General features: G+C 42.7%; 1 protein-coding gene across 2 annotated transcripts in view; it reads left to right on the top strand.

The window, feature by feature from the left end:
* The window catches only part of Kank4 (KN motif and ankyrin repeat domains 4), a 96098-nt gene that overhangs the window by 57404 nt on the left and 16125 nt on the right, over nucleotides 1-22569 (top strand). For both annotated transcript variants that reach the window (XM_045149720.1, XM_045149719.1), the window contains 3 exons: nucleotides 1972-2191; nucleotides 4258-4400; nucleotides 18754-18954. In XM_045149720.1, coding sequence (XP_045005655.1) covers nucleotides 1972-2191; nucleotides 4258-4400; nucleotides 18754-18954 — 564 coding nt within the window. The remainder of the gene's footprint in view (nucleotides 1-1971; nucleotides 2192-4257; nucleotides 4401-18753; nucleotides 18955-22569) is intronic.

Genomic DNA, 22569 nt, shown 5'->3' with positions numbered 1-22569 from the left:
CTTGTGCATCTGCTTACGTGGGCCCTGGGGAACCAAACCTGGGTCCTTTGGCTTTGCAGACAAACACCTTAACTGCTAAGCCATCCCTCCAGCCCAAAAATTCTTTATGTAGCTGAAGATGACCTTTGAACTTCCTGATCCTCCTCCCTCTACCTCCCAAGCCCTGGGATTACAAGTGTGTACCACTCGGCCTGGTTTATGCAATGCTAAGGAGCGAACCCAGTGCTTCCTGTATGCTAGGCAGGCATTCTGTCAACTGCATCCCTTCATTTAAAGTCAACCTCTATGTTCTTTAAGATCAGGATTTTCCTTCAGATTTTCCTAATAATTCCACAGATATAGAAAGGAATTCTTTTTAAAAATATTTTATTTATTCATCCATCCATTTATTTGAGAGAGAGAAGCAGATAGAAAGAGAGGGAATGGATACCCCAGGGCCTATAGCCACTTCAAATGAACTCCAGATGCATGTGCCGCCTTGTGCATCTGGCTTACATGGAGACTGGGGAATCGAACCTGGGTCCTTGGACTTCACAGGCAAGTGCCTTAACCACTAAACCATCTCTCCAGCTTTAAAGAAGGTATTTCTAAAAAGAAGGTATTATGATATATTATTATGATAAAGAAAAGTGTTTCAGGGACTGGAGGGATGGCTTAGTTGTTAAAAGTGCTTGCTTGCAAAGCCTGTCAGCTTGGGTTCAATTTTTCAACTACCCACATAAAATTAGATGCAAAAAGTGGTGCAAGCATCTGGCATTTGTTTGATATATACACAAAACATGATAAATTTTTTACATGACATGTGTTTCAGACACAAACAATTCTGCTGTTTCTGCCCTGGAAAAGTGGTGAAGGGCTTTATGTATGCAAGCCTAACACACCCCACACTAGCTCAAAGCATGGGATGCCAGTCCCTCCATCCCTCAGCCTTGTTCTGCCTGAGAGACAAAGCAAGTTGCAGGTGGCTTCACCCTGGACAGCCACAGAAACAAGGGAACCAGCTGTATTTTGTAGTAGGACAAATAGGACTCGAAAAGGATATATGACTTCTGAGGTTGCACAGCTGATCCAGGGCTTGCACATGGTTAAGACATTTAGTGACTAAATCTAGTGTTTCTTCCAAAATGAGTATGAGATCACTTAACCCCATTCTAACGGCATCTTCTCCCCGTCAGGTAAATAATCTAAATGTGTGGCCTTAAACACTTGGGTCATGTTACACATGGAGTTCTGTACCTGGTTACAAAGGAACTAAATCCTTCCACCTGCTATGGACTGTTAGATCTAACAAATCCGAAAGCCAAACACATTGTGGGTGTCATATCTAGTGATCATGCTGTTTGTCTTAGCATTTTTCCCATCATTGCAGTGCTGTGCTTGGTTAAATCAAGGAAGAGTCCTGGTAGAGTCTGGGGCAGGTCAGTATAGGCTCTCTGTGTGAGCATGAGAGGGTCTTTGAAACTGGGTGCAATCTACACTTATAATAGGTTTACACTGTCACCTGGTAAAGTTCTCTGCTCCTGGTAATGTGCTATCTTTGCAGTCCTCTTTTTTATTATTATTATTTATTTATTAAAGAGAGAGAGAATGGATATGCCAGGGCCTCTAAGCGCTGCAAATGAACTCTAGACACATGTGCCATCTTATACATCTGGTTTATGTGGTTTGTGGGGAGTTGAACCTAGATCTCTACGCTTTGCAGGCAAGCATCTTAACTGCTAAGGCATCTCTCTAGCCCCTCAGTCCTCTTCTGTACCTTACGTATAGGGGCCAAGCACACAAGCACCAAGTACATTCTGCATTTCAGACCCTACCTTGTGATCCCCCAGGTAAATACATGGGGAGCTTCAGGGGAGAGGAGAGGGAAAGGCAAAAGCACTTAAAGCCAGGTGTTCCAGTGTCAGGGGGAGCCCTGCCCTGGCCATCACAGTCCAAGAAAGCTCTCAGAATTGAAATATTCTGGCATTTCAGAGGCAGAGTGTGAACACCATCAGTCAAGAGTGGTTCCGGGTGTCTAGCCGGAAACTGTCTAGCCCCGCTGTGGTGGCCGCCTACCTCCTCGAGGCCCGGCGCCACCCCCCTCGTCTCCTGAAGCTGCTTGTCAACTTGGCTGATCGCAGTGGGAACACAGCTCTGCACTACAGTGTGTCCCACTCCAACTTCGCCATTGTGAAACTGCTGCTGGGCACAGGTCAGAAACAGCTCCAGTATAACTGTGTGTGTCCTCTCTGAAGGGTCTCTCTTCTTTTCATTTTTTAAACTTTTTATTGACAACTCCCATAAATATAAACAATATACCATGATCATAAACCCCTCCCACCATCCTTTCTTTTCTCTCCAAAATCCCCCCTCCACTGAATCCCTTCTTTCTAACTCTTCTATGTTGATGTCCCCATGCATCTGGAGTTCCTTTGCAGTGTTGGGAGGCCCTGGCTCCTGCCCGCGTTCTCTCACACACACAAATTGTTTTAAAACTTTAGACAAAGAAGTCTGAGCCCAAGATCTAAGTGCAACCTTGCTTTGTTCATTGGGCCTAAGTCCATCCTGCAGCTCTGCAGTCAGCCCTTCCTCCTGCCTGCTTGTGCCGCCTCTGCTGCTACCTGTCCTGCCTCCCTCCATACAGCCACTTCTGAACCAGGTCGGAGCTGTGAGGGATGCTCAGTTATTACTCAGCTTTCGTTCTCGCCACCATGCTGGTGATGTGCCTTGTGGAAAACTTCTGGCAACTGAGCCAGATCAGTTCTTCTGGATGGTATCTGGGTAGTCCCATGGCACAGTCCTGAAAAATTCTTTAGGGTGGGAAATAAATGTGAGTGTTTTTTTTCCTGTAGCTCATAACTTATACATAGTCTTAATTGACTTTTTTTTTTCCCATAAATCAGATTTGTGGTAAGGAATACCTACATCTAAAAGAATGTGCCATTCTAGATGGTGATTACAATGGCAGTTAGCACTCATTGAGTGTTGGCCAAGGGCCTGGCATTGTTCTCAGTGATTTATGTATATTAGCCACAATTTCAAAATAATCCTACAAAATAGGTCCTGTTGTTATCCCCTTTATACAGGGAAAGGTATGCTCAGATTGCTGTTTTGATTACTTAAATAGCTTTATTATTGCCCAAAAAAAGCTACTGTTAAATAAATAAATAAAACTTTGTTTTAAAAAGCCACTGTTTTCTTCAATAAGCAACAGCACAGGATGTTTTGAATTTCTACCCAAAAGTGTCCTGGGTTCAGTTAGATTACAGACTTCAGTCTATGTGTGACAATCCCTACCTCTCCTTTGAAGCAAGGTTTGAACATCAAAGGAATTTCTTTGAACTTCTCAATTCACTGTTTCATCTTAAGTGTGTGCCAATGTTTCACACATCCTAAGCTACAGTCATGCCTCTAGACCAGGTAGCCACTCCTAATTTTTCATTCCATTGTGATTTTTAAAAATTTTTTAAATCATTTTAAATTTATTTGAGAAAGAAAGAGGAAAAGAGAGAGAGAATGGGCATGCCAGGACCTTCAGCCACTGCAAACAAACTTCAGATGCATGTGACCCTGTGCGCATGTGCAACCTTATGCATCTGTGTCACTGTGTGTCTGGCTTACGTGGGACCTAGAGATTTGAACATGAGTTCTTAGGCTTCTCAGGCAAGAGCCTTAACCACTAAACCATCTCTCCAGCCCAAAAGATATGTTTGTAATTGTTCTAACAGAAGAATTATGAAGTTTTATTCCTCCCTCTGTTTCTCAGGTATGGGGATCATTCCTGGAAGATTTCCCTGTTTATCCTGGGGCACTTTTTGTGGCCCTGGTACACTGCACAGTAGCACAGAAATATGCCCTTGGAAAAGACCTACATACCTAGCGAGAATCTTGTGTTCCACACAAATATTAGCTGGTGAGAGTGAGGCCTACATGAAGAAGAGGGTGGGCTCTGGAGCTGGACAGTCCTCCCCTTCATGTGAATAGTTTATGTAACTTCTCAACCTTCAGCATCATGTGGGGACAATGTCTTATGCACAGCTTTACAAAATAAAAGTCATAATCCCTGATCCCTTGGCTTGTCTCTGTCCTTATTGTGGATCTCCCTTACGGGTATCCTCAGAAAACTTGTAGGCAGAAGTTGCCAGTTCTACAAGCCTCTAAAAATGTAAGCCACCTATTCCCTGCTGTAGCAGAACCCAGCAGGCCTACTGAACTGCTGAAGTGCATCCTGGTTTCTGGCCTCAGGAGCTGTTCCCACACCCATTGCTCCCCTTGCAGGTGTCTGCAATGTGGATCATCAGAACAAAGCTGGCTACACTCCCGTGATGATCACTCCCTTGGCTTCTGCAGAGACGAAGGAAGACATGGCCGTTGTCTGGAAGCTCTTACGAGAAGGAAATGTGAACATCCAAGCCACGCAGGTAGGTGGAGTGAACAAGATCTCTCTTCTCTTTGATAAATGTGGTGTGCCTCCTACTTTTATTCTGCCAGTGGAGTAACAAATATCATATCAACCCATGGAGAGATTTTCACCTTGGCCTCAAAAAGGTGGGTTCTCTGAGTGGTGTTCATCCAAAGCCTAAACTATTTGGTCTTTATTAAAGGATCTCAAGCCCCAAACAGGCTGCAATAGGGGTCATGGAGCCCTGATTGATGTTTCAGACTAAAACTGGGCATGATCCACTTGGACTTGACTTCCTCCTGTTGGCCTCATGCAAAGGCCTTTGCTAGTTGGCCAGTCCAGGGGTCCCTCACCTGACCCTGACTCTGCAGAATGCTATTTGGAGGTCCTACCCTTTAAGTTAAGATCTCACCTGTCTTTCCTCTCTCCAAAGCCTTTTAGTAGCCATGAGTCTCTTGTCAGATTGATGGAGGAAAAGTGTGGGTAGCAGGCCAGGAGCTGTCACTGTAAGCCTTGGGACCTATGAGCATCTCACTTCACAGGCTCTGCTTAGCCCAGACCTACCTGCCTGCCATCTTTGGTCCTCACAATAACCAGAGTGGCATTGTTCTGGACATGTAAATCACATGCTGGTCCTCAGGAGCAGTGATGTAGACCAGGCTAAGATAAGCAATTGCCATAAGAGCCAGTGAGACCCTACACAAAGGTAGCACCAGGGAATCAGGACGTGTGGGGGCTTACTACTGGACTACCTTGTGCCTCAGACCAGAAGGGCCCTTAAAGGGAACCAACATTTACCCCTTTTATTTTCTAAAATACAAGATTGTCTCCTGCCTTTCTTGTAATGATATCCAGCCCCATGACCTCCAAAATCAGGAAACTCATGTTCTTCCAAAGTCTCCCACTTACTATTCTGGAAAGCTCTGATAACTTTTTATTTTTATTTTTTGCATTTTTATCGACAGCTTCCACAATTATAGACAAACTATAGTAATTCCCTTCCCATCCCCACTACTTTCCCTTTGCAACTCCACTCTCCATCATATCCCTCTCACTGCAATGGGAGGAGGGCAGAGACCTGAGCATGGATGGCACTGCTGGGTCCTTCCCTGTTACTGTAGAGGCCTGAGATAAGCCAACTTACAAAGGGGGAGGAGTGCATAGTGAGTGGTAGAGATGTTTGCCTGGTGTGCCTGGGTCATTCTTTGGGACTTAGAAGGAGGAGGGGTTTGCTTGGCTCATGGTTTTAGAGGATACAGTTCATGTCTGCTTGGTACCAGGGCCTCTTTGCCAATGCTAAGGCAAAGAGTCATGGTGGGAGCACAGTGGAGAAAGCTCACTTCACGGGAGCCAGGACATGAGATGGATAGAAGGGTGCTGGAGGGATGGCTCAGCAGTTAAAGGCACTTGCTGACAAGCCCGACCCAGAAAGCCAAGCGCCACATGTTTTCTCTCATATGTGGATCCTAGCTACAGATGACTGGGCTTCTGCGTGAGAAGGAAAATACTTAGTAGCAGAGGCCAGTAAGTTGAAAAGGAGACATAAAGGGTGGAGAAAGGAAGGGAGGAGGATACTTAATAGGTTGATATTGTATATATGTAATTACAATGATTGTAATGGGGAGGTAATATGATGGAGAATGGAATTTCAAATGGGAAAGTGTGGGGGTGGGGAGGGAGGGAATTACCATGGGATATATTTTATAATTATGGAAAATGTTAATAAAAATTTAAAAAAAAAACAAAACCTAACTGCCCAATTTTGATTGCCCAGCATGCACATAAAGCCAGAGGCACCAAGTGGCATGTGTGTCTGGAGATTGCTTGCAGTGGTAAGAGGCCCTGGTGTGCCCATTCCCCCTCTCTCTCCCTCAAATAAATAAAAATATTTATTTAAAAAAACAGAAAGCACGGCGTGGTGGCACATACCTTTAATCCAGCAAAGGTAGGAGGATCACCATGAGTTCGAGGCCACCCGGAGACTACATAATGAATTCCAGGTCAGCCTAGGCTAGAGTGAGACCCCACCTTGAAAAACAAAATAAAATTGGGGCTGGAGAGATGGCTTAGTGGTTAAGCGCTTGCCTATAATACCTAAGGACCCCGGTTCAAGGCTCGATTCCCCAGGACCCACATTTTCCAGATGCACAAGGTGACACACGCATCTGGAGTTTGTTTGCAGTGGCTGGAGGCCCTGGCACACCCATTCTCTCTCTGTGTCTGTCTCTTTCTCTCTCTGTCACTTTCAAATAAATAAAAAATTTTTTAAAAAAGAAAAACAAAACAAACAAATAACAAAAAAAAAAAAAGAGAGAGAGAGAGCGAGAAGAATTTGTGGTCACAATATCCCCTCCAAGCCCCATTTCACTAACTTCCTTCCTCTAAGGCTCCATTTTTAAGGTTCCACCACCTCCCAATAGCACCCCAGTCTAGTGACTAGCCTTTAAATGTGGGCTTTGGAGAGCTACTTACTAAACCATAGCAGTTGCATTATAGGAGAAAAACCCTGAACTTAGGGAACTTGAAGCTTTTATAATAGACAGTGAGCAATCTTGACTATCTCAGAACACACTTTTTATATCTTCCAAGGTAGATTGTTTGCTGTCACCAACACCAAGGAATTTTTCTTTTTTTTTTTTGGTTTTTCAAGGTAAGGTTTCACTCTAGCCCAGGCCAACCTGGAATTCACTATGTAATCTCAGGGTGGCCTTGAACTCAGGATGATCCTCCTACCTCTGCCTCCCAGAGTACTGGGAATCAGGCATGCACCACCATGCCCAGCCAAGGAAATTTTTTTAATTTAATTTTTTTATTGGCAGTTACCATAATTGTAAACAATATCCCATGGTAATTCCCTCCCTCCCCCCACTTTCCCCTTTGAAACTCCACTCTCCATCATATCCCCTCTCCCTCTCAATCAATCTCTCTTTTATTTTGATGTCATGATCTTTTCCTCCTATTATGATGGTCTTGTGTAGGTAGTGTCAGGCACTGTGAGAATACGGATATCCAGGCCATTGTGTGTCTGGAAGAGCATGTTGTAAGGAGTCCTACCCTTCTTTAGGCTCTTACATTCTTTCTACCACCTCTTCCACAATGGATCCTGAGCCATGGAAAGTATGATTGAGATATTTCAGTGCTGAGCACTACTCTGTCACTTCTCAGCACCACGGTGCCTTCTGAGTCATCCCAAGATCACTGCCATCTGAAAAAAGAAGCTCCTCTAACCAAAAGTGAGAGTAGCATTAACATATGGGTATGAACATTAAGAGATGTGCTTACTGCCGGGCGTGGTGGTACACGCCTTGAATCCCAGCCCTTGAGAGGCAGAGGTAGGAGGATTGCCATGAGTTCGAGGCCACCCTGAGACTCCATAGTGATTTCTAGGTCAGCCTGGACTAGAGTGAGACCCTACCTCGAACTCGAAGAAAAAAAAAAAGAAAAAAAAAAGAGATGTGCTTACTGGGCAGTTGGATGAGCAGAGTATATACATTTAGCCAGACACCAGCAGGCATTACACCCTTAGGGCCCATGAATACCCCTGTTGTAGGTTTTCAGTATCAGGGATGTGTTGCCTCCCATGGAGCAGGCTTCAAGTCAAATTAGAGAGCAGTTGGTTTCCCTCATAACAAACATGCCACTATTGCACCCATTACTCACTTGGCCTGGCTGGCCAAATTTAAGGCTTGCAGTGTCCACTGTTGAGTATCTTCACTGGTGATTTCTCTCTCTCCCATTGTTCATGCCACATACTTTTTTCCAGCTTTCTGTTAGCTGGTCTACACAAAGGAGGTTTTCAGCTCACCTCCAGTAAGATTTCTCAATGACCTTGCAGCTCAAGTATGTGGAGTCTTCAATAATAGGGTCTTACCATCTATTCCTCATGGGAAACCAAGTGCCCCAGCAATGGCCTGTAATATTTTGGGGGCATCAAGGACCTCCCTGGCCAACAACTCACTGGAAGGTATCTGATCCCTGGCACTGAAAATTTTCTAGTAACAATCTATGGCTCTTGAGTGTTCCATTGTCTGAAAAAGTAAGTTTCCATATGATTTATTTATATCCTCTTAGATTTTCATTAGCCCTCCCTCTACCTTTCCTTTACTCAATCTCTTCCCTTGGCCTCATTTAGGTCTTTTTATCCCCATTAATCTTTTCCTCTACTTAAATATATGCAAACATCCTATTAAGTTTCCCCCTCCCTCCCTTTCTATTTCCTTTATATCTACTTTCTAGCTTACTGGCCTCTGCTACTGATTTTTATTCCTACTCTAATAGAAGTCCAATCATTTGTCACTAGGATCCACATATGAGAGAGAACATGTGACATTTAGCTTTCTGGGCCTGGGTTACCTCACTTAGTGTAAAACTTTCCAGATCCATCCATTTTTCTGCAATTTTCATGACTTCATTTTTCTTTACTGCTATTGTGAATAGAGCAGCAATAAACATGATTGAGCAGTTATCTCTAAGGTAGTGAGACAAGTCCTTAGGATATATGCCTAGTAGTGGTATAGTTGGGTCATATGGTAGATCTATATTTAGCTATCCCAGGAACCCCTTCACTTATTTCCACAATGGCTGGACCAGATTGCATTCCTACCAACAGTGTAGAAGGGTTCCTCTTTTTCTGCATCTTCGCCAGCATTTATGGTCATTTGTTTTCATAATGGTAGCCAATCTGACAAGAGTGAGCTGGAATCTCAACGTACTTTTAATCTGCATTTACCTGATGAATAGGGATGTAGAACATTTATTTAGATGTTTATATCCATCTGTATTTCTTCTTTTGAGAATTTTGTATTTAATTCCATAGCCCGTTTTTAATTGGGCTGTTTGATTTCTCATTATTTAATTTTTTGAGTTCTTTGTATATCCTAGATATTAATCCTCTATCAGATATATAGCTAGCAAAGATTTTCTCCCATTCTATAGGTTGCCTCTTTGCTCTATTCACAGTGTTCTTTGCTATACAAAAGCCTTGTAATTTCATGAGGTCCCAGTGGTTGATCTGTGGTTTTATTTTCTGAGTAATTGGGGTTATATTCAGGAAGTCTTTGCCAATACTAATATGTTGAAAGGTTTCCCCTACTTTTTCCTCTTGCAGTTTCAGAGTTTCAGATCTGATAATATGCTGTTTGCCCGATTTGCACTTAATTCTTGTGCATAGGGAGAGAAAAGGTTCTATTTTCATCCTTCTACTGACACATATCTGGTTTTCCCAGTACCATTTGCTGAAGAGACTGTCCTTTCTCCAATGAGTATTTTGGGCGTTTTTGTTGATTAGGTGACTGTAACTACCCATACTTACATCTGGGTCCTCTATTCTGTTCCATTGATCTACATATCTGCTTTTGTGCCAGTACCATGCTGTTTTTGTTACTATGGCTCTGTAATGTAGGTTAAAATCAGGTATGGTGATACCACCAGCCTTATTTTTGTTGCTCAAAATCATTTTAGTTGTTCAAGGATTTTTATGCTTCCAAATGAATATTTAGATTTTTTTTTATTTCCATAAAGAATGCCATTGGAATTTTGATGGGGATTGCATTGAATGTGTATATTGCTTTCAGTAAGGTTGCCATTTTCACAATATTGATTCTTCCAATCCAAGAACAAGGGATATCTTTCCATTTCCTAGTGTCCTCTGCAATTTCTTGCTTGAGTGTTTTAAAGTTTTCATTGTAGAGATCTTTTACTTCCTTGGTTAGGTTAACTCCAAGGTACTTTATTTATTTATTTTTTGATGCAATTGTGAATGGGAGTGATTCTCTGATTTCATCCTCTGTGTGTTTTTTGTTAGCACATAGAAGGCTACTGATTTCTGTGTGTTTATTTTGTGTCCTGCTACATGGCTTTGGTGTTTATCAGCTCTAATAGTTTGCTGGTAGAGTCTTTAGGGACCTTTATGTATGGAATCATATTATCTGCAAATAATGATAATTTGATCTCTTCCTTTACAATTTGTATCCCTTTTATGAGTATTTCTTGCCTTATTACTATAGCTAAGACTTCCAGTACTATATCAAATAAAAGTGGGGACAGTGGACACCCTTGTTTTATTCCTGATTTTAGTGGAAAAGCTTCAAGATTTTCTCCATTTAGTATTATATTGGCTGTAAGCTTGTCATAAGTAGTCTTTATTATGTTGAGATATGTTCCTTCTATTCCCAGTCTCTGTAGTCTCTTTTTTTTTATTTGAGAGTGACAGAGAGAAAGAGGCAGATAGAGAGAGAGAGAATGGGTGTGCCAGGACCTGCAGCCACTGCAGACAAACTCCAGACTCATATAGCCCCTTGTGCATCTGGCTAATGTGGGTCCTGGGGAACTGAGCCTCGAACCAGGGTCCTTAGGCTTCACAGGCAAGTGTTTAACTGCTAACCCATCTCTCCAGACCTTTGTAGGACTTTTATCATTAATGGATGTTGGAGTTTGTCAAATGCTTTTTCTGCATCTAATGAGTTGATCATGTGATTTTTGTCCTTCAGTCCATTTCTATAATGTATTATATTTATCGATTTATCAATCTTATGTTGCACCATCCCTGCATCTCTGGGATAAAGCCTACTTGGTCGGGGTGAATGATATTTCTGATAAATTCTTATATTCTGTTTGCCAATATTTTGCTGAAAATTTTTACATTTGTATTCATGAGGGGAACTGGTCTGTAATTGTCTTCTTTTGTTCTACTTTACCTGGTTCTGATATCACCATGATGCTGGCTTCATAGAAGGAGTTTGGTAGGATTTCTTCCTTTTCTATTTTATGGAAAAGTTTGAGATGCATCTGGATTAGTGTTAGTTCTTCCATGAAGGTCTGGTAAAATTCACCAGTGAACCCATCTGGGCCTGGACTTTTTTCAGTTGGGAGATTTTTGATAACTGCTTGGATCTCCATGCTTGTTATAGGTCTATTTAAGTGGTTAATCTCATCTTGGTTTAATTTAGGTAGGTCATATAAACCAAGGAAATTATCCATTTCTTTCAGATTTTCAAAATTAGTGGAATATATGTTCTTATAATGTCACTATGATTTTTTGAATTTCTCTAATATCTGTTGTGATGTTACCTCTTTCATATCTAATTTTATTAATTTGTGTCTCTTCTCTCTTTCATTTGGTCAGATTTGCTAAGGGTTTGTCAATCTTGTTTATCCTTTCAAAGAGCCAACTCTTTGTTTCATTGATTCTTGGGATTTTTTTTGTTTGTTTGTTTCTGTTTCATTAATTTCTGCCCTAATCTTTATTATTTCTTCCCATCTACTGATTTTTGGTTTGCCTTGTTCTTCTTTTTCCAAGGCTTTAAGGTGAAACATTAAGTTGTTTATTTGTGACCTTTCTAATTTCTTAATATAAGCACTTAAAGCTATAAATTTCCATCTTAGGACTGTCTTCACTGTGTCCCAAAGGTTTGTGTATGTTGTATTCTCATTATCATTTGACTCTGTGAATTTTTTGATTTCCTTCTTGATTTCTTCATTGACCCATCCATCATTAAGTACTGTATTGTTTAGTTTCCATGATTTTTGTGTATGCTCTGTAGCTTTTCTTGCTGTTGATTTATAGTTTGATTCCATTGTGATCAGATAGAGTGCAAGGAATTATTTCAGTTTTTCTGTATTTGTTAAGATTTGCTTTGTGTCGTAATATATGGCCTATTTTAGAGAATGTTCCATGTGCTACTAAAAATAATGTGTAGGGCAAGAGAGATGGCTTAGCAGTTAAGCGCTTGCCTATGAAGCCTAAGGACCCCGGTTTGAGGCTCAATTCCCCAGGACCCACGTTAGCCAGATGCACAAGGGGACACATGCATCTGGAGTTCGTCTGCAGTGGCTGGAGGCCCTGGCGCACCCATTCTCTCTCTCTCTCTCTCTCTCTCTCTCTCTCTCTCTCTCTCTCTCTCTCTCTCTCTCCCTTCCTCTTTCTCTGTCTGTCACTCTTAAGTAAAAATAATAAACAAAAATTTTTTTAAAAAGAATGTGTATTATGCAGCATTTGGATGAAATGTCCTATATATATCTGTTAGGTCCATTTGTTCTATGACCTCATTTAATCCAGATGCATCTCTGTTTATTTTTGCTGGGATAGTCTGTCAATTGATGAGAGTGGGGTATTGAAGTCACCTACTAACTGTGTTTGGTGTTATCTGTAACCTTAGTTCTAATAGTGTTTGTTTGATGAAGTTGAAAGCCCCCATGTTAGGTGCATATATGTTTAGGATTATAATGTCCTTCTGTTGGAGTGTTCCTTTAATCAATATAAAGTGACCTTCCTTATCTTTCCTAACTAATGTTGGTCTGAAGTCTACCCTGTCAGAAATTAGGCTACTGATCCCTGCTTGTTTTCTAGGCCCATTTGCTTAAAACACTGTTTTCCAGCCTTTCACCCTAAAATAGTGCCCATCCTTTGTTGAAAAGTGAGTTTCGGGCTTAGTGGCTAAATGCTTGCCTGGGAAGCCTAAGGACCCCAGTTCAAGGCTCAATTCCCCAGAACCCATGTTAGCCAGATGCACAAGGGGGCACATGCATCTGGAGTTCGTTTACAATAGCTGGAGGCCCTGGCGTGCCCATTCTCTCTCTCTCTCTCTCTCTCTCTCTCTCTCTCTCTCTCTCTCTCTCTCTCTTTCTCTTTCTCTGTGTCTCTTTCTCTCTCTGTCTCTCTCAAATGAATAAATTAAAAAAATGAATAAAAAAATAAAAAAGAAAAAAAAGAGAAAAGTGAGTTTCTTGGAGGCAACAAGTTGAAGGATCCTGCTTTTTTGTTGTTGTTATTATCTTTGTTTCTTGAGGTAGGGTCTCACTCTGGCCCAAGCTGACCTGGAATTCTCTTTGTAGTCTCAGGGTAGAACTCATGGTGATCCTCCTACCTCTGCCTCCCAGGTGCTGGGATAAAAGGCATGCACCACCATGACCAGCTAGGATCCTGCTTTTTAACACAGTCTGCAAACCTGTATCTTTTGGTTGGGACATTGAGGCCAGTGATATTAACAGTTATTATTGAAAGGTGTGTGTTTATTTTTGCCATTTTTCTGGTTTTGTAGTTCTTCAGTTTTACCTTTGCTCTCATGTATTTTAGTATTGTTTGTTTTTTCCAGGCTCCTTATATGTGTTCTTTTATTTCTCTTCAACATGAAGGATCCTATCAAGTATTTTTTTGTAGAGCTGGTTTTGTCTTCAAATATTCCTTTAGCCTGCTTTTGTCATGGAATGTCCTTATTTCTCCATCTATTTGAATGGATAGCTTTGCAGGATAAAGTAACCTTGGTTGACAGTTGTTATCTTTCAGAACTTGGAATACATCACTCCAAGCCCTTCTGGCTTTTAAACTTTGCGTTAAATAATCTGCTGTGATCCTGATGGGCTTGCCTTTGTATGTAACTTGATTTTTCTCTCTAACTGCTTTCAATATATTTTGTTTGGTTTGTATGTTTGGTAGTTTAATTATAATATGGCGAGGATAGGTTCTTTCTAAGTTTTGTCTGTTTAGTGTTCTAAAGGCTTCCTATATCTTTATTAGCATCTCTTTCCCAATTTGGGGGAAGTTTTCTTCTATGATTTTGTTGAAAATGCCTACTATGCCTTTGGAGTGAAATTCTTCTCCTTCTACTATACCCTGGATTATTATGTTTGATCTTTTCATAGTATACTGAGGTATCTTGAAATTGCCATTCATACCTTCCTATTAGTTTGTCATTCCCTTTGTTGGACTGTTTTAGATATGCCACCTGGTCTTCTACTTTAGATTTTCTGTTCTCTCCTTCATTCTACTGGTGAGATTTTCTACAGAGTTTTTAATTTCACTGACTACTCTGTTCTTTATTGCTTGTATTTCTGACTGGTTTGCCTTTATTATTTCTATTTCCTTATAAATTGACCTCCTTATTTCATTAAATTGGTTTTCTATGTCTTCTTTGATTCCTTTGATTTCCTCTTTGATTTCTTTGACTGTACTTATAATCATTCTTTTGAAATCTTTCTCAGGCATTTCCTCTAAATCAGTCTCATTGGAGGTTATTTCTGATACATTAATACTTTTTGGTAGATTTATATTGTCTTGATTTTTTGTGTTTCTTCTATTATAATGTAGAGATTTTTACATCTCGCATTAATTTAATGCTTGGATTTTCTAATTATCTGCAGTATTAGATGTATCAATCAATCTGATGTTATATATCTTCAGGGTAGGAGCTTAAGGTGCTAGTTGTGGCTTTCAAGACTCTCAGAGTAACCACAAAAGTGACCCTAGGTGTTGGGTTTGCCTGCTATGACAGTATTCAAGTAGGCTGGGTGGAACAAAATACAGGCAGATTCTAAAATTTAACTAAACAATGTACACATTCCATGAAATACAGCATAGAGTATTTATGCAAGCATAGGTATTATGACAAGATCCTCTAACAAAGTCACAGTCCCTAAAGATGCGTGTTGCCCCACATCCTTAATCCTGTCAACTGTGAGACTAATATTTCTGGTCTGTAGAGGATTCCAAGTCAGCTTGTGACTAAGTGAAACCCTTCCCCAATGAAGGACAGAAGAGGAAACAAAGGCACTATAAATCATGAAGCAACAAATGATAAGCCCAAAGTATAGCTTATTTAAGAATGGCCAATCCAACCATACATCTGATTTAACATATAATTTGCCCTGACATGGAAGGTGCAATTAGCACTTCCAATTTGAGGCTATCTACCAGGCTTATTTGGCGGGTACTGACCTAGTGTAATCCCAGTTACCTTTTGGGATGGCTTTGGCCTTAATTATGCTGTGTGCCCACTTGGGTCCCTCTTTGTTGCACTGTGGGCTCAGGTAGGCTGGCTGGGTTGCTGCTCTGATCACCTGTGCCAGGTGCTGTGTAGGCGAATTCCCTTCCCCAGGTCTCTGGTGCTTGCTGGCAATTGCACTGGTGGTGGGGGAGGGAAGGCTGTGCATGGTGGCTTAAGTTTCCCCACTGGTCCTCCTGATCCCCTTCCTCACTAGCCTCTCCATTGGTCTCTGCCATCCTCCCTTCACATTTCTTGAGTTTACAAGGAGGCCAGTGTGAGTGGAGAATCCCTCACCTGGCTCTTCCTGCAGCTCAGGCTGAGCCTTGTAGCTTGTGGCCCTGTGGACCTGGTGCCGCTGCTGCTGGAGCCGTTTCTGCCTGCCTATGTGGGCCCTGGGTACTCTGGATCTCTCCTACTTCTCTGCTGCCATTGATAATTTCTTATACACCTCACTTTTTAGTAAAAGAGTATATTTTGCTGAATTTTGTTGTTTTTTGGTTTTTTTTTTTTTTTTTTTTTTTTTTTGCTTTTTGCTTTTTGCTTTTTCTCTCCTAGGCTGCTTTGGCCTATGGCTCATATGTTACCATCTTAGCCAGAAGTCTATTACTAATTGGTTTTCAAAGGATTTTAATTGACCTGTAACTCCTATTCCAGAAGACTCCATATAGTATTTTCATTTTAAATGCTCCTCTTCCAATAGGATTTGACTTTTTTTTTTTTTTCCTAAATTGTCCTCTTGCAAGAGAGGACACTCACCAGTGATCAAAGTCAGCCCCTCCTTTTTCCAAGGGAAAAACTGGTGCTCTAGAAGGGCCAGAGATTTGTCCCAGGTCACCAAAGGAGGCTGTGAATCCAGCCTCAGCTATTTCATTCAGCTTTTCAGGGGCCTCTAAGAGTGAGGAGAGGTGGAGGTACCTGGAAAAATCGAATGAATTGGGAGTCTCCTCGGGACAAGCTAGTCTGTTTGTTTGTTTGTTTGTTTGTTTGTTTGTTTTAATCTCTGTGATTAGTGCAGAGTTGTTTCAGGAGGAAGGTGAGGGAGGAAAACCCTGGAGTCAGGCAGAGGGCTGACAGGAGGTGGAAACCTCAGAGTTGGTCAGTTAAATGAGCAACCATGACCTAGGCTGAGTAATAGTGCCCCACAAAAGTAAACAGACTTCACTGGAAGTCTGCCTGAGTTCCAGAGAAATGGGGACCCAAGATATCTAAAATTACATATTCATGTACTGTGCACCTGCCGTACGCTGGCCCTAGCCTTATAGAAATAATGACAGCTGATACGTAATTAGGTACCTAGGTTTCATCCCCATCCTGCCAAATCAGGACAGCACAGAGAGGTTGCTTGCACACAGCCATGAGAGCCCTGAGTGGCAGAGCCAGGATTTTCTGATTCCAAATCCTCTTTCTTTTATCTGAGCCCCAGGACTCTAGGCAGGGAGGCATGGTTAACATGACTCAGATTGCAGTTCCAGGTGCCTCAGCAAACAAGTCCAAAGTGCTTTTTGCATGTATGACTCTGTATTTAGGCCCTCAGAGGATCCAAAAGGAGAGAAAGCATTGATCTTGCCTTATTCTTGGAAACTTACAAAGTCTGGTGTTCCATGAAAATAAAATCCTGACCTGCTTTAAACATAGCAGAACTAAGAGGGCAAAATACAGAAAAGCCATATGGAAAGACAATAGGAAAATATAAGAATATGTACTATAGCGATGGGAATAGGAAATAACAGTCATTTTAGAATCAGAGAAACTTCCACCGGGCTATCTGCTCCAGACTCCTCCCGGCTTGGGACACTGCCTTACTTTCACTTTCTGCTTTACATTCTAATAAACCCTGTTTAACCTAAAAAAGAAAGAAAGGAAAAGAAAAACTACCATCACATATTACTATATTGACTCCTTTATCTCACTTCATGCCCATAAAAGTCATGTGAGGCCCACAGGAAAAATCATTATAAGATTCTTCTTGGCCAGGCATGGTGGCACACACCTTTAATTCCAGCACTTGGAAGACAGAGGTAGGAGGATCACCATGAGTTCAAGGCCACCCTGAGACTACATAGTGAATTCCAGGTCAGGTTGGCTACAATGAAACCTATCTTGAAAAAGAAAACAAATATATTCTTCTTTATTTTTCTGTGCTGGGGATTGAACCTAGGACCTTGTACATGGTAGGCAAGTGCTCTACTACTGTGCCACACCTCTAGCCAAGATTCTTTTTTTGTTTTGTTTTGTTTTTAGTTTCTCAAGGTAGGGTTTCACCAGCCCACGGTGACCTGGAATTCAGTATTGTAGTCTCAGGATAGCCTCAAACTCACAGCAATCCTACCTCTGCCTCTTGAGTGCTAGGATTAAAGGCGTGCACCACCACACCTGGAATAATTTTTTTTTTCTTTTTTTTTGGTTTTCAAGGTAGAGTCTCACTCTAGCCCAGGCTCACCTGGAATTCACTATGTATTCTCAGGGTGGCCTCGAACTCACCCTGATCCTCCTACCTCTGCTCCCAAATGCTGGGATTAAAGGCGTGTGCCACCATGCCTGGCTAAGATTCATTTTTTTTTCCTTTTTAAAACTTTATTTTTATTTATTTATTTGAGAGAGAAAGAGAGAAAGAAGCAGAGAGAATGGGCATGCCAGGGCCTCCAGCCACTGCAAATGAGCTCCAGATGCATGCACACCCTTGTATATCTGGCTAATGTGGGTCCTGGAGAATTGGACTGAGGTTCTTTGGCTTGGCAGGCAAACGCCTTAGCCACTAAGCCATCTCTCCAGCCCTAAGATTCATTTTTAAACAAAGAAAAACCAAGATTCAGGAAAGGCAACCAACCTGACCTGGTGATACACTGAACAGCCCAACTAGAATGTGGACTCTCTGCCTGACTAATCCATGGTATGTCCACTGAAAATCATAGCAATGTACAAGATCGTTAGTGGTACAGGTTAGAAGGAAACACAGGATGTGCACACAGAGGTCTGGTTGAGACAAGAGCATTCTAGGTGTTGTTACACTGAAAATACCTGGTGAAAGCAGAAAGGAGGCTGAAGCTCAGCCTTCACAGGTCCCATCAATCAACAATTATCAGTACATACTTGGTGCCAGGCACTGGGGAAGTCCTGGCTGGGATATGATTCAGTAGTGTGGGACATTCAATCCTCCATACTGGAAAAAGTAAAAGAAAGGCTGCCTTGCCATCAACAACTTCCCACAGAGAGAGAGAGAGTTGGAATACAGTGCAAGCAATAACTGTGTGCTGGGAAATTAAAGGTGTTAAAGAGCATGTAGTCCAGGCGTGGTGGCACACACCTTTAATCCCAGCACTCAAGAGGCAGAGGTAGGAGGGTCGCTGTGAGTTTGAGGACACCCTAAGACTACAACGAGAATTCGAGGTCAGCCTGAGCTAAAGTGAAACCCTACCTTGAAGAAAAAAAAAAAAGAGTGTGTAGGATTTGAATGGTGTCTTGGGAGGGCAAAAGTTTTCCAGGAAGAGAAAGATGTGTTCTGTACCAAAAGCAAAGGGATGACCCCATCAATGGCCATTTCCTTGGGGAGTCTTTGCTGACCATCTTCATACTGGCAGCGGCCTCACCCCATCCTGGTGGCTCTGTGTGCAGGGAGGCCAGACTGCGCTGATGCTGGGAATCAGCCATGATCGGGAGGACATGGTCCAAGCGCTCCTGAGCTGCCAGGCAGATGTCAACCTGCAGGACCACGAAGGAGCCTCTGCCCTCATGTTAGCCTGTCGCCAAGGCAACGTGGACCTGGTACGGCTGCTCTTGGCACACCCAGCCTGCAACAGCAGCCTGACTGACAAGGTGAGACTTATAGGCATGTTTAGTGACTGTTCTGAAAAGTGCCTTGCTGCCAGCAGAGTTCACAGAACCATATGGCTATAGCAATAAAATCAACCTCCTAAGGCTGTTGTAATGTTTAAATGAGATACTTGGCAGACAATTTTTATGGCCTGAGAGCTAGGAAACCCACAACCCTAACCTTTTACAGTCCCATGCTGGAGGAATGTGCCTGAGCTTGGCTTAGCTCTGAGGCTCATCTGGCAAAATTGTGTGTGGCATTGAGGTAGAGGCTTGCATGGGGAAGCTTGGCTATCCAGGAAAGCTCTGGTCAGCCAGATGCAGGAACACACTTTAGAGTCAGCTCTATGGTTATTAATCTAAAAATACTTCCATGATGGCTGGGTAGATGGCTTAGTGGTTTAGCGCTTGCCTGTGAAGCCTAAGGACCCCTGTTCAAGGCTCAATTCTCCAAGACCCATGTTAGCCAGATGCACAAGGGGGTACACACGCATCTGGAGTTCGTTTGCAGTGGCTGGAAGCCCTGGAGTACCCATTTTCTCTCCCTCTCTCTCTCTCTCTCTCTCTCTCTCTCTCTCTCTCTCCCTCTCTCCCTCCCTCACTCCTTCTCCCTCTCTCTCTTTTTGTCACTATCAAATAAATAAATAAATAACAAATGAACAAAAAAAAATTTTAAATACTTCCATGATATTGTTCTACTTTATAGAGTGGCCTACTCTACCAAACCAGTCTGCTTGAAGTTAGGCTGTCAGTAGCAGGCCTCTTAAATAAACTGCTTTGTAAAATGATGGTTGTTGCAGTCAGTTTCACATTGCTGGTAGAAATCACCCAACCAAGAGCAACTTGTGGGAAAAAGAGGTTTATTTTGGCTTACAGGCTTGAGGGGAAGTTCCAAGATGGCAGGGGGAAACAACAGCATGAGCAGAGGGTGGACATCATCTCTGGCCCACATAAGGTGGACAACAGGAACAGAAGAATGTGCTAAACACTGGCAATGGGAAACTGGCTATAACACCCATAAGCCTGCCCCCAACAATATGCTCCCTCCAGGAGGTGTTAATTCCCAAATCTCCATCAACTGGAAACCTAGCATTCAGAACACCTACGTTTATGGGGGACAACTGAATCAAACCACCACATTCCGCCCCCAACCCCCATAAACTGATATGCATACATGATGTAAAATACAATGCACTCAGTCTAACTTTAAAAGTCCCCATAGTTTTGCTGGGCATAGTGGTGCACACCTTTAATCCCAGCACTTGGGAGGCAGAGGTAGGAGGAGCACCATGAGTTCAAGGCCACCCTGAGACTCCATAGTGAATTCCAGGTCAACCTGGGCTAGAATGAGACCCTACCTCAAAAAAAAAAAAAAAAATTCCCCATAGTTTTTATCAATCCCAATGATATTCAAACATCCCATAGTCCAAGATCTTTTAACTGAGCCATAATACCAAAAAATCCCCCCTAAAAAAACATAATGGCACAGAATAAACACTCATACTGCAAAAGATGGCATTGGGCACAGCAAAGAAATATTCAACCAATTTAAGATTTAAAACAACCAAGGCAAACATCAAACTCTGTATCTTCAAGTCCATCAACTCCAGCCAGTGACAAATCTTCAAGTCCGATAATTCTAACCAGCAACAAGTCTAGGGTTCCAATTCCACCCCTCCAGTGAGGCTACTCACGATTCTGGAAAACTTCATCTGGGCCGGCAGCTCTCCTTTGCAGCCATCTCATGGTCCCAGCATCTCCACTGGGTCTCCACTGCAATTCATGGTTCATCCTCATGGCCCCATGGGGTCTTCATGAAGGCATCCAGCAAACCTGCTTCACACTACCCGTGACTGTTTCTAAAACATAAGACCATGTTGCGAACTCAATGACCCTCTCTTTCCTGCATTTCTCATACTCCACAATACCAGGTAAGGTGCCAATTTGTTAATCCAGGGGGGAATAAAGCAGACTTTGAAGGACAGGAACTCCTTGAGCACTCGGGCCCCTCCAAAACAGTCTACATTCTTCCTGTTGCCCAGTGCAGGTCAGCTACCCCAGTCTAAAAAGTTGAAGCTCCACGATGGCAGGGAAAATGATGGCATGAGCAGAGGGTGGACATCACCCCCTGGCCCACAGAAAGTGGACAACAGGAACAGGAGAGTGCCAAACACTGGCAAGGGGAAACTGGCTATAACACCCATAAGCCCGCACCCAACAATACACTCTCTCCAGGAGGCATTAATTCCCAAATCTCCATCAGCTGGGAACTTAGCATTCAGGACACCTAGGTTCACGGGGGACACTTGGATCAAACCACCACAACAGTCATGAGGAGGGACAAGAGTAGAGTAACTAACATGTATGGTGGGGCTAATCCCTGCCAAGCACTAAACTACACATTACCATAGGCCAAAGCATTTGAACCCTATGACAACTCTGTGAGGTCCACTCCACTCCTGCCATTTTACTGGAGGAGGTAGAATGACCACATGGGTGCACACCAAAGATACTCACCTGGTAGAATCCAGTTCCATCTAACTCCTAAGCTCATCCTCATAAGTGCTGTGTTATCTCATCACTGCCCCACTGAAGCAGGCAAGTCTGGCCCCATGCTGAGTCCCTCCTACCTAGCAGAGTGCCTGCCATCAATCAGTGACTGAACCAACAACTAAACGAATGACCCTAAATCTGGGAGCCAGTCACCAGTAAATAGCCTTGATGCTGTTCATTAGAACAGGTCATATTTCTGGAGCTCTTGCAGGAGCTAATCTTTATCTGTGCATTGGCCATTATCCACCCTAGCTGCATGCTAGGTCCCCCACTTTTTACTCATTGTCCCATTCTTACTCACTCTTATTCATTACTAAGGCTACAGCCTGCTAATCCTCAAAACAGACATTCAGACCTAAGCATGATCCCAATGTTTTTAATTTTAGCATCACAACAATGCTATAAGCAGACATCTTTGTACTTAACATACATAATTTAAAAAGAATGAAAGCATGGGGAAAGGAAGAGAGTCCCTTCCTATGCAAGGGCAGCCTCTCTTTCTGAACCACATCTCAGCCACCAGAGACAGATGTATCAGCAGGTCAAGCTGAGTCCCTCTGTCACTCCCAGATGGAAGGCTCCCTACCCACTGTAGACCCCAGCTTTGCTGTACAGCCATTTCTGAGGTCATCAGAGAATACAGACCTTCCTGAAGCTCACACAGGATGGGGGGGGGGGAGCAGGGCTTCTTTTCCCAAACATGTAATGAGACAGAGGATCTGGGTTGAGGAAGTCCCTGTGGGGCCAGCCTTAATCTAGAACAAGCCTGCACATTAAAGACCTAGAGCCTCTTAGGAGTGACCACTGATATTGCTTGGAAGAGGTCCAAGAAGGACACTGTGGGTCAGGCCAGGCGGCTTGCCAAGATGTTCAGACGGTAAATGAGCACTCTCAGGATCCTTCGGGTAGTCACTGAAAGTCACAGAAAGCCACATGCTTTTTGGAGGTGGAGGAAAGCCACGGGGGAGGAGCTTGTCACACTTTAGACAATTCAAGTGTGAATGTTAGAAGAATGGACTTTAAATTCAGCATTCATGCATTTGGGTCTGAGTTGAGGAACTGTGT

The sequence above is a fragment of the Jaculus jaculus genome, chromosome 5 (genome assembly GCF_020740685.1).
Source record: "Jaculus jaculus isolate mJacJac1 chromosome 5, mJacJac1.mat.Y.cur, whole genome shotgun sequence".
NCBI lineage: Eukaryota > Metazoa > Chordata > Mammalia > Rodentia > Dipodidae > Jaculus > Jaculus jaculus.
Note: the sequence above shows the minus strand (reverse complement) of the source record. Positions and strands in the feature narration are given on the sequence as shown.